Source organism: Ailuropoda melanoleuca, chromosome 13 (assembly GCF_002007445.2).
Source record: "Ailuropoda melanoleuca isolate Jingjing chromosome 13, ASM200744v2, whole genome shotgun sequence".
NCBI classification, from domain to species: Eukaryota; Metazoa; Chordata; class Mammalia; order Carnivora; family Ursidae; genus Ailuropoda; species Ailuropoda melanoleuca.
In genome coordinates this window covers 69,981,070-69,998,535 of record NC_048230.1, presented here as the reverse complement: position 1 = coordinate 69,998,535, position 17,466 = coordinate 69,981,070, and the positions used below count along the sequence as shown (strand labels likewise).

The window sequence follows — 17,466 nt, the reverse complement described above, 5'->3', positions numbered from 1 at the left end:
TGCCTTGCTCCCACCTAAGGAGCAGGTCATAGCTCCGTTGGCATTATCCTCTGGCTCTGAATCCTCTTGGTACCATACTCACAGTGGACCAATCTGGGACATTTTTAAGGCAAACATTTTTTATTTTTAAAAACTAGTATTTAATCACAGGATAAAAACCACACTGCAATTGGTGGATATAGCCGTTTCCCTGAGGGAGCAAAGCGGTGAGGGAATGGGGTACAGATTGCCAGGAGCCACTCCTGGTGTATCGTACCCCATATATATAAAATACAAATATACTGTTTGAACTTTTTATATCTAGACCAGAAAAAAAAATAAATATAAAATGTTTACAATGAATAGAAACCTCAGATTTAAGACAGAAGGTTCCATATTTCTCACTCATTCCTGATCCAATTATTACGGTATCTAAGTTAAATCACTCTCTTCCATTGGCATCCTGTATTTGAAAGCCTCAAATTATCTTAAGGAAATAATCCTGAATATGTATCAAAGATGTTCACTGACGAACTGTTAAATAAATGTCAGCTATTATTTTTATTAAGCATTCCAACAACGGAGTATGGGATAGCCATTAAAATGACAGAGGTTGGCAAACTTTCTATAAAAAAAACAAACAGAAAATATTTTAGGCTTTGCAGACCATATGGTCCCTGTCACAACTACTCAATTCTGCTATTATAGTACCAAAAGCAGCCATGGATAATATATAAACAAATGGGCACGGCTATATTTCAAAAGAACTTTATTTACAAAAAATTGGCTATAATTTTTTTGCCAATTTGCCAGTCTCTATTATAGAAAATTTAAAAATGTAAGACATGTTCACCATTTAAAATAAGGTCATAAAACCAAATAACTGGGAAGCCTGGGTGGTATAGTCAGTTAGGTGTCTGACTCTTGTTTTAGCCCAGGTCTCAATCTCAGGGTCCTGGGAGCAAACCCCCGTCAGGCTCCAAGCTCCACATGAAGTCTGCTTGGGATTCTCTCTCCCATCTCCCTCTGTCCCTCCCCACTGTGCGCACGTGCACTCTCCCTCTCTCTCACTCTAAAAGGAATAAATAGGGGCGCCTGTGTGGCCCAGTCGGTTAAGCGTCTGCCTTCCGCTCAGGTCATGATCCCATGACACTTAACCGACTGGGCCACCCAGGCACCCCAGCCCTTAACATTATTTTAAAAGCGAGAAGGGAGGAGCGCCTGGATGGCAGAGTCTGTTGGGCGTCCAATTCTTGGTTTCAGCTCAGGTCTTATTTCAGGGTTCTGAGATCAAGCCCCTTGTTGGGCTCTGCACAGAGTCTGCTTGAGACTCTCTCCCTCTGTCCCTCCCCACCCCAGCACATGTGTGTACGCTCTCTCTCTCTCTCTCTACACCGCCCCCCTCAAAAAAAATAAAAGTGAGAAAGGAGAAGTTCACTCCCTGTCTCTTGGGCAGTATCTCACACGAAGGCAGAAGTAGCACTGGGGCTTGTCTGGACTGGCATGACATCGGCATAGGTCTCATCCAGAGAAAGCAGCACGTTGGCAGCTTGTTGGCCTGACTCAGCAACAGCCAGGAGTCGAGGAAGGTCCCGATAGGCATCTGGACCGGCCAAAATATCCACCATTTTCTCCCTGTTGAGAATCTCCTCCTTCAATCTCTCAGCCATGCAGCCTGGGAAGGAAAAAAAAAATAGGCACCTCTTCCCAAATTCATCTGGTTTCATGGCTACTTCTCAGTACACATAACCTCCAGCTAGGATCAGAGACAAGGGCACAGAAACTTCTCTAAAAGGTTAGCATCATCGCTCCTCAAATTTGCCCAATACTTACACAGCACTAGAACCTGTATCTTCCTAAGAAAACCACAGGAAGCAAGCGACTAAAGAAATTCAATTAAATGCCCAGAAAAAAAATTAGGCCACCACCCAAAAACATTTCTAGACATGAACCATTTCTTTTTTCAATTGAAATTTACTTGGTACTCCAAGTACCAAATTTTTTTTCAGGAACTTACTTTTAAAAATAAAACTTACATACAACTGGGCTTTTATCCTTTAACCCTTTTCTTACCCATAATACTTGGTAATACTCTAAGAAATGAATTAACCTTCTATGCCCCTATCTTCCATATCCTCAAAAACCACTGTTCATCAGTAAGGCTAAAGAATTTCAAAGTCTAGGGGTGCCCGGATGGCTCAGTCAGTTAAGCTCTGTCTTCGGCTCAGGTCATGATCTCAGTGTCCTGGGATCGAGCCCCACACTCAGCAACGACTCTGCTTCTCCCTCTCCTCCTCGACCACTCGTGCTCTCGCTCTCTCTCAAAAAAATAAATAAAATCTTCAAAAAAAAAAAAAAAAAGAAAGATTCAAATCATAAATTTTATGTTATATATATTTTACCACAATAAAAAACAAAGTATTGGGGGGATTTCTGAAATTCCTAACAAAGATATAGCGAGGGGCTTCTATAACAAAGGAACTGATGTGAAACATTTCAGCTAATCCTTCCAATATCCTACATCACTTACTACATTAATCTGTATAACAGCATATGCTCCAACTATGTTTGGACCCTTCATCAAGAGAAATTAATTTAATTATTCCACAATGGACAGTCTGTTTCAAAATTAAATACATTAACTAAATTCTGGGACCAAAAGGGTACAGAATATTCATTTTTGAAATATGCTTCTCAGCTATCTAGATCAGAGCTGTCCAACAGAACTTTCTAAGATGATGGAAATGTTCTTTATCTGTGCTGTCCAAACTGGTAGCCATTAGTCAAGTCTGGTTACTGAGCAGTCAATATGTGGCTAATGAGAATGAAGAAGGGAATTTTTAATATTATTTAATTTTACTTAAATTAATTTTTTTTAAGATTTTACTTATTTATTTTAGAGAAAAACAGAGAGTATGAGAGAGAGAGAGAGAGAGCACGAGCAGGGTGAGGGGTAGAGAGAGAAGCAGACTCCCTGAGTCTGAGCAGGGAGCCCAATACGGGGCTCGATCCCAGGACTCCAGGATCATGACCTCAGCTGAAGGCAGACGCTTAACCGACTGAGCCATCCAGGCACAAATTTTTTTTTTTTTTTTTAAGTATTCTTTACACCCAGTGCGAGACTGGAACTCACAATCCCAAGATCAAGAGTTGCATACTCCACCGACTGAGCCAGCCAGGGGTCCCTAATTTTAGTTAAATTTAAAGAACCACATGTGACTAGTGGCTACCGTACTGGTCGGGGCAGATCTAGAGCTTCACGTGGGTACACATCAGGAGTCAAGATGAAAGGTGCCTATGCTCGGGCGCCTGGGTGGCTCAGTCGTTAAGCGTCTGCCTTCAGCTAAGGGCATGATCCTGGAGTCATGGGATCGAGCCCCACGTCAGGCTCCCCCACTGGAAGCCTGCTTCTTCCTCTCCCACTCCCCCTGCTTGTGTTGCCTCTCTCGCTGTCTCTCTCTGTCAAATATAAATAAAATCTTAAAAAAAAAAAAGTGCCTATGCTGCAAATTCATGCCATTCTTCCAGACTCCAAACTCTCTCTTATCCATAACTCTATGCTGCCAGAAGCTACATTAGACTCAGGGAAGGACAGACCACTTTCTGGGTACCTATTACTTCAAGGCATTATGAAAAGCCCTTTAATGAGCTTTATCTCATTTAATCGTACAGCCTCTGACATCAAATACAAGAGTTACGTGAGGTATATAACAATTCTTCAAACACTGGGAACCCAGCCTCTAAGAGTTTCCCAAGTGTGAAAATACAAAATCTGCAAATTACCGGATACCTAGAATCCCAATCCTCAGAGGTACTCGGGAGCGGAGCCGTTTCGTCTTCAGGGCTTTAAGCTGATGTAAACGATTCCAGATGGTCTGCTCAGCCTTCTCCCTATAGATTAAGAGGTAGAACCGAACCTCAAAACAAACTAGAGCACAAGCTAAAAGAGTAGGACACGGAAATAAAATAAAAACAAACTTCAACCCTTTACATGAATATCTATCTTTTAGGTTAAGGGAAGATAGGCAGGGAGACAAGTGAAGAAGCACCACTTGCTGTAATTCACCCTTCTACATATTTCCAAACCTGACAAGCCTTTAAGGCAAACTCAGAAACAATCTACTTCACAAAGCCTCATAGACAGTTTGTCCACCCTTTAGCCGCCCTATCACTTTAACTGAACTTTTCCCTGTAGTTAGCAACTTCTCTTTTATTGTTCGATTTTTTTCATAGTGCTTTCTGCCAGATGTTAGGGCTATTTGTGTATCTGCCTTAGTTCCCATATCAGACAAAGCTCCTTAAAGCCAAGCTCCACGGAAGAAGGGTTCATTTGTGAATCTCCCAAAGCCATGTAGTTCAGTGTCTTAGAGCAGAAACACTCCAAGCAAAAATGTTGCATTATGTTAACACTAAGGAAACATTAACACTAATATGCCTTGTACACAGAAACAAAGTAAGAAATAGTATGTTCACTACTGATGGATGCCACCATCTCTGCACTGACTGCACCCTAACCCTTATGATGTGAATTACATCATAAACATGTGCCGTTACCTGCAAGGGAAACCTTAGGAAAAGTTGGGTGCCTCAGCAAACTCTGTTTCCTCATCTATAAAACAGGTTTGATAATAGCACCTATCTCATAGGGTTGTTGTGAGAATTAAATTAGTTAGTGCACGTACAGTGCTCAGCACAGGACCTGATACACAGTATGTGCGCAACAAACGTCAACCCAGTTCTATCACTGCTATCTCCACTGTTGTAAAACCACAAATCCACTGACTGATCTCCACAGGTCCACCAGCCTGGCACTGTTAACTCTGGCATAAAATATATTCACTCTCTAGGTAAAGCACAAATTCTTACCTGATAGAACATGTGACAAGAAGGATCACATCAGCCTGAGTGGAAAGCAAGGGAAAAAAAGGAAAATTATGATCTTTGAAATCTGCCTTATAGAATCACTATCCATAGCCCTTTTTTTTTTGTTACTGTGGTAAAACATACACAACATAAAATTTACCATTTCAAGCATTTTTAAGTGTACAGTTCAGTAGCATTAAGTACATTCACTTTGTTGTGCAACCATCACCACCGTCAAGCTCCAGAATCATTTCATGTTCCCCAGCTAAAACTCTGTACCCATTAAATGCTAACTCCCCATTCCCCTCCACTTCCCAGCCCTTTTTTTTTTTTTTAAAGATTTTATTTATTTATTTGACAGAGAGAGACAGCCAGAGAGAGAGGGAACACAAGCAGGGGGAGTAGGAGAGGAAGAAGCAGGCTCCCAGCTGAGGAGGCTGATGTGGGGCTCGATCCCATAACACTGGGATCACGCCCTGAGCTGAAGGCAGACGCTCAACAACTGAGCCACCCAGGCACCCCATCCCAGCCCATTTTTAACTTAGTTCCTTGCCTAAAAGCGAGCACCAGCATAAAAGTTTCAAAACTAACTGGAACAAAAATACACCTTAGTTCCATGCTACCTACTTTACTCAAGGGAACTCACTCTCAGCAGGCCACACCCTATTTCTGAAGCTACATCTAAAAACTGGCACAAAAGCAGAGTCTCACCCAGGCCCAGAAAACAACGGAAGCAGAAAATGCATGTACCTCTTGGAGGTTCCTGGTCCGTAAGTAGCCACTCTTCTGTAAGATAGACCAGGCTATCTCTGTGTCATTCACATTCATCTGGCAGCCATAGGTCTCCAGATAGACTGCAATAAGAGCGGGATTCCACAGTAGGCAGACTAAAAGGGACCACATGTCCCAAAAGGTCTCCTTCCCAAATGCCCCAGAAACATCTGAGGCAACTGGTTATCCACTAAATCCCCTGTTGCCTCAATTCTAAGACACCATTAAGTTCCAGGTGTACCCCCAAACTAATGACAGCCTTTCAGAACAAAAGAAATACTGCATTATGTACATACATAATTACAGGCCATCTCATTTAAAATACAGGAGAAACATGCACCTGAGAATCAAGGCAATGTGGTTATAAAAACAATTAGAAAGGGAGGACTAGCTGATAGTGTTGATTATCAACTGGGGGAAAAATTTAAATCCACACATTACACCCATCTTTCTCACAATGAAGTTCTCCAACCTCTGAAGGGAGCAGCAGTGGCCAGAGGGTACATAAAGCCACAAAATAAAAATGAGGTAACTTTCTACAGTAATAACAAACAAACTAAATGAAAGCAAGCACTGGGGCACCTAGGTGGCTCAGTTGGTAGAGCATGCAACTCTTGATCTCCAGGTTTTAAAGTCAAGCCCCATGCTGGGCGCAGAGAATTACTTAAAAATAAAATCTTAAAAAAAAAAAAAACTTTAAAAAAAGAAAGAAAGAAAGCATGGCTGCATTATGATGTAAAACACATTTGCATAAAGTTTTAAGAACATCAATTTCGTACTTTGGCAAGCCCTTTAAAACTAAATTCCTACATCAACTCCTGCCCCCCCCAGCACATTTTAATCAACACACCCAAATAAAAGTCCAAATGAAGTTAAAAGTTAATGACAAAAAATCATATGAAAACCGACATAAAACAGCAGTAATTTTTAAGAAAGAAAGAAAGAAAGAAAGAAGGAGGGAGGGAGGAAGAAATGTCAGGGTTTTCTTAAACGTTCCTTGGCTCACTTTCCTTGTCTTAAAAAAAAAAATAAAAACAATATTTACATCAGAGAACTGAGGGGAACAACGAATATACATATTTACATATATGTAAAGGAGTACAAAATACCTAGCAGGGGTCACAAGATGTACATACTAGTAATTCCTAGTTATTTATCCTGGGAAAAAAATTTAATAGGACATATATACATTTATATGTATATGCGGTGTGTGTATGTATGAAACAACGTCCAACTATAGGGGACAGGTACATCATAGTACAGCATACTGTAATATTTTATACCAATTTTTAAAAAGTTAATTTCAAAGGGGCACCTGGGTGGCTCAGTTCCTCAAGCAACCCAACTCTTGATTTGGGCTCAGGTCATGATTTTAGGGTCATGAGATGAAGCCCTGCATGAGGCTCTGCACTCAGCAGGGAGTCTGCTTAAAGATTCTCTCCCTCTACCCCTTCACCAGCTCACATGAGCATGCACACGCTCTAATAAATAAATAAATCTTAAAAAAAAAAAAAAAAAAGAGGGGCACCTGGGTGGATCAGTCTGTTAAGTGTCTATCTTCCACTCTGGTCATGGTCTCGGGGTCCTGGGATGGAGTCTGGGATCAAGCTCCACATCAGACCCCTTGTTCAGCAGGGGGTCTCTTGTGTTCTCTGCTCTCTCTCTCAAATAAATAAAAGAATATTTTTTTAATTTGAAAAAAAGAAAATTTGTTTAAGCATAAAGAATTTCTACAGCACCAACTGTGAAAGCTGTCTTATGATTTAAGATGATCTAAAAATCAGAACAGAGATTACAGGGTTTCCAAAGGTAACCAAAAAGAAGAGTCCCCAGGACTTCCACCCACCCTAGTTACAAGGCCCAAAAGTACGAGTTTTTTGGGGTTTTTTTTTTTAAGATTTTATTTATTTATTTGAGAGAGAAAGTGCGCAAGCATGCACAAGTGGAGGAAGAGGCAGAGGGATAGGGATAAGCAGACTCCCCGCTGAGCACAGAGCCTGATGCAGGGCTTGATCCCAGGACCCTGAGATCATGAACTGAGCAGAAGTCAGAGGCTTAACTGACTGAACCACCCAGACCCCCTCTTTTTTTTTTTTTTTCAAGTAAGATTTTATTTTTAAGTAATCTCTACATCCAACATGGGGTTTAAATTCACAACCCTGAGGTCAAGAGTTGCACACTCTACCAACTGAGCCAGCCAGGCACCCACAAGTTTCTTTATATTGTTACTTGATGAAGTCTGACAATTCTATAACCTAGCCTTCCCACCCTATTAACCCTCTGCAATAGAAGAATAATTAAGAATCAGGCTGTGGATGCGGGAAAGGAGCAAAGCAGGAAGTCTGAAGAGAGAAGAAAAGTAAAACCAACCTTTTCTTTGCCTCCCTAAAAGTTCATCCACTGTGAGATAGGGGGGTGGGTCCTCCACATCTGGCTGCTCTTGAGGAGCGGAAGCACTTCTTAAAAAATGTTGAAAAGTCGGCCCATTGGCCAGCTTGGAGCTGAAATCCTTCCGAACTCCATCTTCCTGCTGCCTCTCTGAACTGGGACATGAAGTGCTGGGGACACCACTATGTGCCCTGCAGGTCCTGAGCAGCAGCCAGGATACGGAAGCCAAGGGCCCCCACCTCTGTGCTTGCAGAACACACTGTAAAGGATGCATGGCACTAAATCAAAGCCCAAAGTCTGCAAAAGAATAACAGGTATCACCAATATTTACTGAACACTATTACCGGGCAATGCTGTAAGCACATCCAGTATATTAATACATTTAATATACAAAAACCCAAGAAGAAGATATTCTTAATATTATCCCTATTTTACAAGTTAAAAAAAAGAAAACTGGGGCAACTTGCCCAAGATCACACAAAGGAGTGCCAAAGGTAAAAGATACAAATCCAAGTAGTTTTCAAAACAAAAGGGTGGTAGAGATGAGATGAGATGGTGTGACAAAAGAACAAAGAAGCACCTTGTGCCAGGAAGTTTCAAGGGCATTAACTCTTCACAGCAATCCTCAGCAAAACAGACAACAGACAGTGCTATTATCCCCATTCAGAGATCAGGAAATAGACACAGAGAGGCTGAGGAACTTACCTAAGCTCCCTCCTAAGCAACAGAGCCAGGACTCAAATGAAGATCTATATGACCACAAAGCCCATGCTCCTAGCCAACTTCCTAAGTTGCCTCCCGTTACTATGAAAACCACTTACTATCTGAGGGCATCTTCCTTTGAGTTTCTTCAAATGTAAAGTATCTAACATGGGGCACCATATGTCTGATCAGTGACTCCTACCCTTCAAGAATCTCGAATTACTGCCTCCAAACTTTCTACCCAGGCCCTCTCACACATAGCTGGGGGGATGAAAACAGCACAACCTTTAAAGAGGGCAGTTTGCCACTTTCCATCAAAATTACAAACACACAAACCCTTTGACCAAGCAGTTCCATTCCTAGATATTTATCCTACAGATATGACCCATGTGTAAGGATATCCAATGCAGCAGTGTTTCTAACAGCAAAGGAATGGAAAAGATCTAAATATCATCATAAGGAGCCTATTTAAATAAGTCATGGTACATCCATGCAATGGGATAAAATGCAACTGTTAGAAAGGAAGGCTGTATCCATACATGACAAAAACAAGGAAACAAAGTGCCCAATAGTATCTATAGTATGCTATACTTTAATCTGCAGGAGGAGCACAGGAATACTAAGGTACATACTTGTAAATGAACACAGTATCTCTAGAATGCATAAGAAACAGTGACTGCCTCCCAGGAAGGAACCTAGGTGACTCAAAGTACAAGAGATGGACACACTTCCCACCACACATCCTCAACAGACCTCACTGACTGCCTCACTCCATTTTGTACAGATCTTCACTAGCTTCTAGGCTTTTATACACACTTTTCTCTCTGGTCACTGTATCTTCTCTCTGACTCAGCCAACTCCTGTGCTTTCAGGTCTCTGCTTCCTCCTAGAAGCCTGTCCTGGCCACCATTCTCAAAGTCTAGGTTGGGGTCCTAGGTTCCCAAAGTCTCTTTCTTTTTTTTTTTTTAATGTTTTTTATTATATTATGTTAGTCACCATACTGTACATCTCCGGTTTCCGATGTAAAGTTCGATGATTCATTAGTTGCGTATAACACCCAGTGCACCATGCAATACGTGCCCTCCTTACTACCCATCACCAGTCTATCCCATTCCCCCAACCCCCTCCCCTCTGAGGCCCTCAGTTTGTTTCTCATAGTCCATAGTCTCTCATGTTTCATTCCCCCTTCTGATTAACCCCCCTTTCTTTATCCCTTTCTTCCCCTACCGATCTTCCTAGTTCTTATGTTCCATAGATGAGAGAAATCATATGATAATTGTCTTTCTCTGCTTGACTTATTTCACTTAGCATTATCTCCTCCAGTGTCGTCCATGTTGCAGCAAATGTTGAGAATTCGTTCTTTCTGATAGCTGAGTAATATTCCATTGTATATATGGACCACAACTTCTTAATCCAATCATCTGTTGAAGGGCATCTCGGTTCCTTCCACGATTTAGCTATTGTGGACAACCAAAGCCTCTTTCTAAGCTCCATCTCAAGACTCATCACACTTGGCTGTTAATTACTACTTACACTTCCGCCATCCCTTACAGGCTGGGAGGACCCTAAAAGCAGGGAACAAATCTCCTCCATTTGTACATCTTCAACAGCTCCCATTCAGTAACTGGCTCATGGCAGGTGCTGTACGTGTAAAATGAGCAGATGTAGCCTATTACCTCTCTTACTCGGTCACCTGCAGTACATGCTACCAGGACTTTAGGCAGCAGAAATGCTAACCTATATTCAGTATCACAGAACAGCCTTTAAATGTGAGCTTTAAGGTCACCCTTTTCTGCTCCTTGCTTGCTGCGTGACCTTGGGCAAGTCAAATTCCTATCTATTAGCCACCAATTTCATACCTGGAAAATAAAGATAAAGGTAGTACCTATGTCCCAGAGGCATTGTGAGAATTAAAGAAGATATTAAAAACCCAACGTGGCACAACTAAGTCTTCAGTAACTGCACACTTGCAGCCCACACTCGCTTTCATGGGAGATCGAGAGCAATCCGGTTAACAGCATGGACTCTGGAGTCATTCCCCCCAACTGCTGCCCAGCCAGGTAACCCTGGGCACCTGGGGAGCTTCTTAAATTCGGGAAGCTTCCATTTCTCCATGAGCAAAATGGGGACAGTAGTACCTATCTCCGTGTCTGCTGTGAGGATGAAATGTGACCATGCAAATAAAATGTTTGCATAGCACAACGTAGGAGCCACGGCGGGGAGGGGGGGGGTGCCTCAAAACTTGGTAGTCTGCAATACCGACGAGACAGCAGCCTCATCTCAACATATGTAAACCTAAACGATAAAACATCCCAAACATTTTGTAGGGGTGACTACAATGCTTCAGACGCGGTACTTAGCGCTTCCCGTGGATGACCGTATTTAAACCTCACCGCAACATTGTAAAACAGGTTCTACCAACCCCGCTTCACGGGCGACGAGGCTAAGGCTAGGGGGCAAGGGGGGTGACGTGCCCAAGGTCACAGGCGAGTAGGCAGCGGGGCTGGGGCGCGAACCCCGACAGTCTGACTCCAAGGCCCGCGCCATCCTCCCCTTGAACACTGAGCATTTGCGGGGCTCCGCCGCCCTCCGGCCCCAAGTACACACCACCTCCGCCAGCCGCACCGCTCACCTCCCGCTACCCGAGCTCCCAGCATCCGGGAACCGAAGCTCCCCTTAGCCTCCCAGGATGCCGCCGAGCGCGCACACGAGCGACTTCCGTTCCGCCACGACTTCCGTCCGGACCGTTCCAGCGGAAGTGCTTCTCCCAGTATGGTCCGGGTGGGTACCGGTTCCCGGCTTTGTGAAACTGCTGCTACGCTGACCTGAGTCCTGTGGCAAGTCCGGTGCTTGGAACGGAGTGAATGCGAATTTATGTGCTCTAAATGTAAAATACACACCGGATGTCGAAGAAAAAGTGCAGAATAGCTCATCAATCATGTTTATATTGTGTTGAAATAATATTTAGGATATACGGGGTTAAATGAATCCGATTTAAATTAGTTTCAAACTGTTTCTTCTTATTTTTTAATGTGGCTACTGAAACATTTTAAATTGCATACCTGGTTCACGTCCTCTTTCTACCGGACAGCGCTGCGCCATAAATTAAAGACTTCGCATTAGCTGTTCCAGCGTGGACGCCCCAGCGCCCGGGGTGGGAGTGATAGATCCATAGTTCAGTTGCTTACGGGGCACCTCCTCTTGGGTATCTAATAACTGACTCTAACTTGATACCGAACTCTTCATTTCCATATTCACATCCTCACCCAAAACCTGTCCCTTCCCAATCCAGACCATCTCGGTAAATGGCCCAACCATCCTCCCAGTTACTCTAGGAGAAACGGAGGAGTCATTTTTTTTCCCCTCTCCCTCAACCTCTCCATTCAAACTGTCAGCAAGTCCTGCCCGCTCTAACTCCAAAATGTCTCAAATTTACCCACTTCCCGTGCTACAACTCTAGCCCCGGGCCACCGTCATCTCATCCGAAACTACTGCGATAGCCAGCAAACTGGTTACCTTGTTTCTGCTCCTTCCCCTTGTCTCCTACAGACTATTTCCCATAGGGAGCCTAAAAGAATTTGTTTTGGGGGAGCACCTGGATGGCTTGGTGGGTAGGGCGTCTGCCTTCAGCTAAGCTCATGGTCTCAGAGTCTTGGGATCCAGCCCCACATGGAGCCCCACGTTGGGCTCCCTGCTCAGCCGGGAGCTTGCTTCACCCTCTGCCCCTTCCCCCTATCTCTCTCAAATGAATAAATAAATAAATATAAATTAAAAATAAAGAGACTGTGTTTTGGCTTTGGCTTTGACTCAGATCACATCAGTCTTCTGCTGTAAGCTCTGGGTGGCTTGTCATTGCCATTGCAATAAAATCCAGACCTCCTACTGTGTCCTAGGGCCTGCATGATCTGGCCTTTGCTTACTTTTACTTCCCCAATTTACTTCTCCTAACATGTTCTCTCTAGTTGACTACACCTCAACTCCGTAACTTCATTTTGTTCCTTCAATAAATACTCCAAGCCCATATTCATATTAGAGTCTACTTACTATTCTTTCTGGAATGCTTTTCCCCCGAGATTGTTTCTTGGCTGGCCCCTTCTCATTCTTCATGTCTCAGCTTAAATACCATCTCTTCAGAGAGGCCCTCCCTGACCACCCCATATAACCTGCTTCCATCACTATCACATCATTTTCTTCACAGTACTGTCACTATCCAAAACAATGACATCATTTGTTTACTTGGAGTTGCCTCTTCCCCAGGATCTCAGCTCCCTGAAAGCAAGGACACATACTGTCTTGTTCGTTGCAACATCCTCAGGATCTAGCACAGAGCCTAACTCATGGAAGGCCTTAATAAATAGTTGTTGAATGAATAAATGATTGCATTATATTTTAGTTTGGGTTCTCCAGAAACAGACCCCAAGATAAGGATTCCAGTGCAAGTCGGTGGTCTCTGGAAACCCTAATAGGGTAGTCAGGGAATGAGACAGGGTAGGGGTGATAGCCAATAAAGAGTGTTACAATGAGGAAGTGCCTGGGTGGCTCAGTCAGTCGAGCCTCTGCCTTTGGCTCAGGTCATGATGTCAGGGTCCTGGGATGGACCCCGCATCAGGCTCCCTGCTCAGCGGAAAGTCTGCTCCTCCTTCTCCCTCTGCTCCTCTCCCCCCACCCCCTGCCGAGTCATGCTCACTCTCTCTCTCTCTCAGTCTCACTCAAATAAATAAATAAATAATCTTAAAAAAAAAAAAGAATGTTACCGTGGTGGGCCTCTGGGTCTTAATTCTGTCGGGCAGTTCTGGGAAACAGTGCAGTATACACACCTCAGAATTATTTCATAAGAGGAGAGGAAGCTAGAGTCGTTCTGTGTTAGCAGTCATGGTAGAAAGTTGCTCCTACGTGTGTTACCTCCTCAGCACTTGTGCTCTGTGCGTGGAGGTCTGCGGTTTGGAAGAAAGCCCTGTGTCAATAAGGTGTAGACACTGGCCCCAGCATTCTGAATCAGTAAGACTCTGGGGTCCCTGCTGCAATGACTTCTTCAACTCCTCATTAGAACTCTCTGAGGTTATTATTGGCGCACTTGAAGGCAAGAAAACTGAAAATACAAAAGGTGGTCACGTGCAAGCCGGCACAATCAGTACATGGCGGAATTGGGATCCACCCTCAGGCCGGCTGACCCCAAAGTGCTATTCTTACCACTGACTAAATGAAAGTCAGACTGTCTGGGTTCCCACTAAGGCTCTGACACCATGATAGCCAAGGCCAAGGTAATCACCCCTGCTGATTCCCAGTTTCTTTGCCTATAAGGTAGCTGTGGAGAATACACTGCATTGGGGGTAAGAGGATGGAGAGACAAATAAGGAGAGCATTTAGGAGGCTGTGACAGCTGCCCAAAGATCTTGGAGTCTGGGACAATTGTGCTGTCTTGGGGCAGTGAGGATGATGGAAACAAACCTGGATTTCAGGTGTGCGAGACACTGGACTTAAGCTCATCTCCTTAGATGACTGCTGGGTGCCAATTCAGTAAAAAATACAAACACAGGCCAAAAACTGTATTATGGTACTTAATTTTTCCTGTGGGTTCTCCAGATAACCTAGAATGTGATCTGATCATTTAGGGTAATTATCAGTACCATGAAAGTACAACATTTCAGAATTCCTGGAAAATGCTTAAACTCTAGAGATGCTCTGGGATCTAAAGACTCCAGCTGGAAAAAATATTCAGGTCTACTGTGAAGTTTTTTACTGCAAAGATGTCCTGTCCTAATGTGGCCATGGGGGAGGAGGCAGCTGTGCCACACAGAGCCCCATTATGGTGACAGCACCTGCATCCAATATGAGTTATGTCGGGGGCTGGTGTGGGCGGTGATACCTTCCACACCGCCAAAGGGGACAATGCCCCTTCTCCTTCCCTGGTGACCATCAAGCACGGGCCCTGTCCTTCCATCTATACCAACTCCCTGTTTCAGGTCCTGCTTATGGTATCATCATGGCCCTCCCCTCTTTACTCTCAGTCTTGTACTCTTAGGGTCACAGGAGAGAGGAATTCTGAGCTGGAAGGAAGCCATTGTGAGAGGTTCCAATGTGAGAGTCAGGGAAAAGTCAGGGTTTGAACCCAGGTTTCTAGGGCTCTTAGAACTGGCTCTTTCAAATCTGGCCCTTCCCCTAGCAGCCCCATAGGGAGATGTCACCTTCCCCCTTTGTGGTCAGGGCAGGAGGCTGCAATTCTAATTCCCATGGAATGAAGCTAGCAGCATGAGGGGTGTTCTCTGTTATGCTGCACCCCCAACACACACACACACACACACACACACACTCAACATCAGTTCCCAACATCCCCTACTGTCCTGCCCCACACCCATACCAGGCCACATGGGAACCCAGGACCATTCCCTACCCCCACCCCCGCATGACAGCTCACCACATTCCAACCACAAGGGTCTACATTTAGTTGCCATGTTGTAGAGCCTTAAACAGTGTTGTGTCCTGGACAATGAAGGTGATGAAAACAACCCCCCACCCACCCAGATTCCAGTTTAGAAGCCCCTTTGCTCCATCTCACCTCAGGATCTCTCCCCTGGGATGCCATTCCCCCTTGCACCTAAATCTTACCGGTGGGTGATAGTTCTGTTACTGAGCTATTATTCTTCGCCTTCCCCTTCCCCACCGATGGCTCAGCTACAGGACTTGTTTTGGCCAATGAAATGAGAGAGGACATAATGCAGACAGAAGGTGTAACTGTGCTTGTGCAATTTGCTTGTCTTTGAACTCCAGTGACTTACCAGGAGAAAGGAACATGCCCTGAGAGCCAACGTCCCATCATCCTGGGCTCCAGAAAGAACATAGAGTAGAATTGAGCCCAAACCAGAGCCTGAGCAAAGCCACCCATCCAAACCCAGCTTATAATGGTCAAGCTGCAGTCAACATGCAGCCCCGGGGGCATGCAAATAAATGCTTGTGGCCGTGGCCACTGAGGTTGGGTTGGGTTTTTTCCCCCCAATAGCATTACAGCAGTGGGAGCTGATTTTTAGCATACTCCTTTAGAGGAACACTAGTTCCCATGTCTCCTTTTGAGAGAAACCTCCCCTAAGCCCCTAGAGTAGGTCATGTCCCCACTGGCCCCTCTGCTATTTCCATGTCTGCTCAACCTGTATCACACATATGATTGTGGGAGAGCCTGCTGGATTTCTGTTCCCTGTGCCTGGGGACCTGTCAGTCTTCCTCTCAGCAAATCAGCTCTTGGCCCCAAGAACTAGCACAGAGAAGGCATGCACTAGCTATTTCTCAGATGAACAGTGAATTGACAGATGGATGGGCAGATAGATGGATGCATAGGCAAGGTTGGAATATCTCTGCTCACCTGCATCTCCCCAGGCTTCCAGAACTAGCTCTGACTCTGGCATGGTATGTGACTTCATGTGGGCCTCAGTTCCCTCATGCAGAGGCTTGCTTAGAACTGCTCTGTTTAATACAAGACCCACCAGCCACGTGTGGTTACTGTGCACTTGATACGCCGCTAGTGTGAATGAGGAACTAAATTTTATTTAAGTTTTTTTCATTTTAATTTAAAAACTGACACTATTCAATTATTGGAAAATCTTACTACATTTGGAACAACTTGGGCATGTGAATCTATTTTTTCAACCATAAATTTTATGAAATATAAATATAAATCAAGAATTTCCAATTGGGGGGCGCCTGGGTGGCACAGCGGTTAAGCGTCTGCCTTCGGCTCAGGGCATGATCCCGGCGTTATGGGATCGAGCCCCACATCAGGCTCCTCCGCTATGAGCCTGCTTCTTCCTCTCCCACTCCCCCTGCTTGTGTTCTCTCTCTCGCTGGCTGTCTCTATCTCTGTCAAATAAATAAATAAAATCTTTAAAAAAAAAAAAAAAAGAATTTCCAATTGGGGTACCTGGGTGGCTCAGTGGGTTAAGCGTCTGACTCTTGGTTTCAGCTCAGGTCATGATCTCAGGGTCCTAAGATCCAGCCCCGCTTTGTGAGCTCTGTGCTCAGCATGGAGTCTGCTTGAGATTCTTTCCCCTCCTCCTCACTCCCCCTCTGTTCCTCCCCCTGCTCACGCACTCTCTCTCTAAAATAAATAGATAGAATCTTTAAAAAAAAAAAAAAAGAAAAGAAAAAGAATTTCCAATGAAAATCTGGCACCTGAATAGAGATGTGCTGTAGATATAAAATACACACCAGATTTCAAAGACTTAGTATAAAAAAAAAAGTAAGACATCTGAATAGATTTTTATATTATGTGAAGTGATACTTTTGACACATTGGGTTAAATAAAATATATTATTAAAATTATGCTCGGGGCGCCTGGGTGGCTCAGTTGGTTACGCATCTGCCTTGGGCTTGGGTCTTGATCCCAGGGTCCTGGAATCAAGCCCTACATTGGGCTCTCTGCTCAGCAGGGAGCCTGCTTCTCCCTCTTCCCCACCCCCACCACTCATGCTGTCTCTCTCATTATCTCTCTCTGTCTCTTAAATAAATAAATAAAAACTTCTAAAAAATAAAATAAAATTATTCTCACCTTTTTACTTTTTCAAGTGTGGCTACTAGAAAATGTTTAATTACACATGCGGTTCACATTATATGTCTAGTGTATAGAGCAGGGCCAGGATGTCTCCAAGGTGCACATGGCTCTGAAGCGAGAAAGACCTGGTTTGAGTTCAAGCTCAGATATCTCAGAGCTGTGTGACTTTGAGCATGTCACTTTCCCTCTCTGAGCCCCAGTTTCTGCACCTGTGAAATGGAGAT

At 44.1% G+C, this 17,466-nt stretch overlaps 1 protein-coding gene across 2 annotated transcripts in view; it reads right to left on the bottom strand.

Moving 5' to 3' along the window:
• Positions 1–11,459, bottom strand: part of CDK5RAP1 (CDK5 regulatory subunit associated protein 1) — a 31,607-nt gene extending 20,148 nt beyond the window's left edge. Inside the window, exons 1-7 of one of the 2 annotated variants that reach the window (XM_019798645.2) lie at positions 11,336–11,426; positions 10,237–10,344; positions 7,984–8,298; positions 5,593–5,696; positions 4,846–4,880; positions 3,770–3,870; positions 1,444–1,654 (exon numbers count right to left, since the gene is read on the bottom strand). In XM_019798645.2, the coding sequence (XP_019654204.1) occupies positions 1,444–1,654; positions 3,770–3,870; positions 4,846–4,880; positions 5,593–5,696; positions 7,984–8,275 (743 nt within the window). In that variant the 5' untranslated portion in view covers positions 8,276–8,298; positions 10,237–10,344; positions 11,336–11,426. Of the gene's footprint in view, positions 1–1,443; positions 1,655–3,769; positions 3,871–4,845; positions 4,881–5,592; positions 5,697–7,983; positions 8,299–10,236; positions 10,345–11,335 lie in introns of both variants that reach the window. The other variant, XM_002918264.4, reaches the window with a different exon arrangement.
• Positions 11,460–17,466: the final 6,007 nt, after the last annotated feature.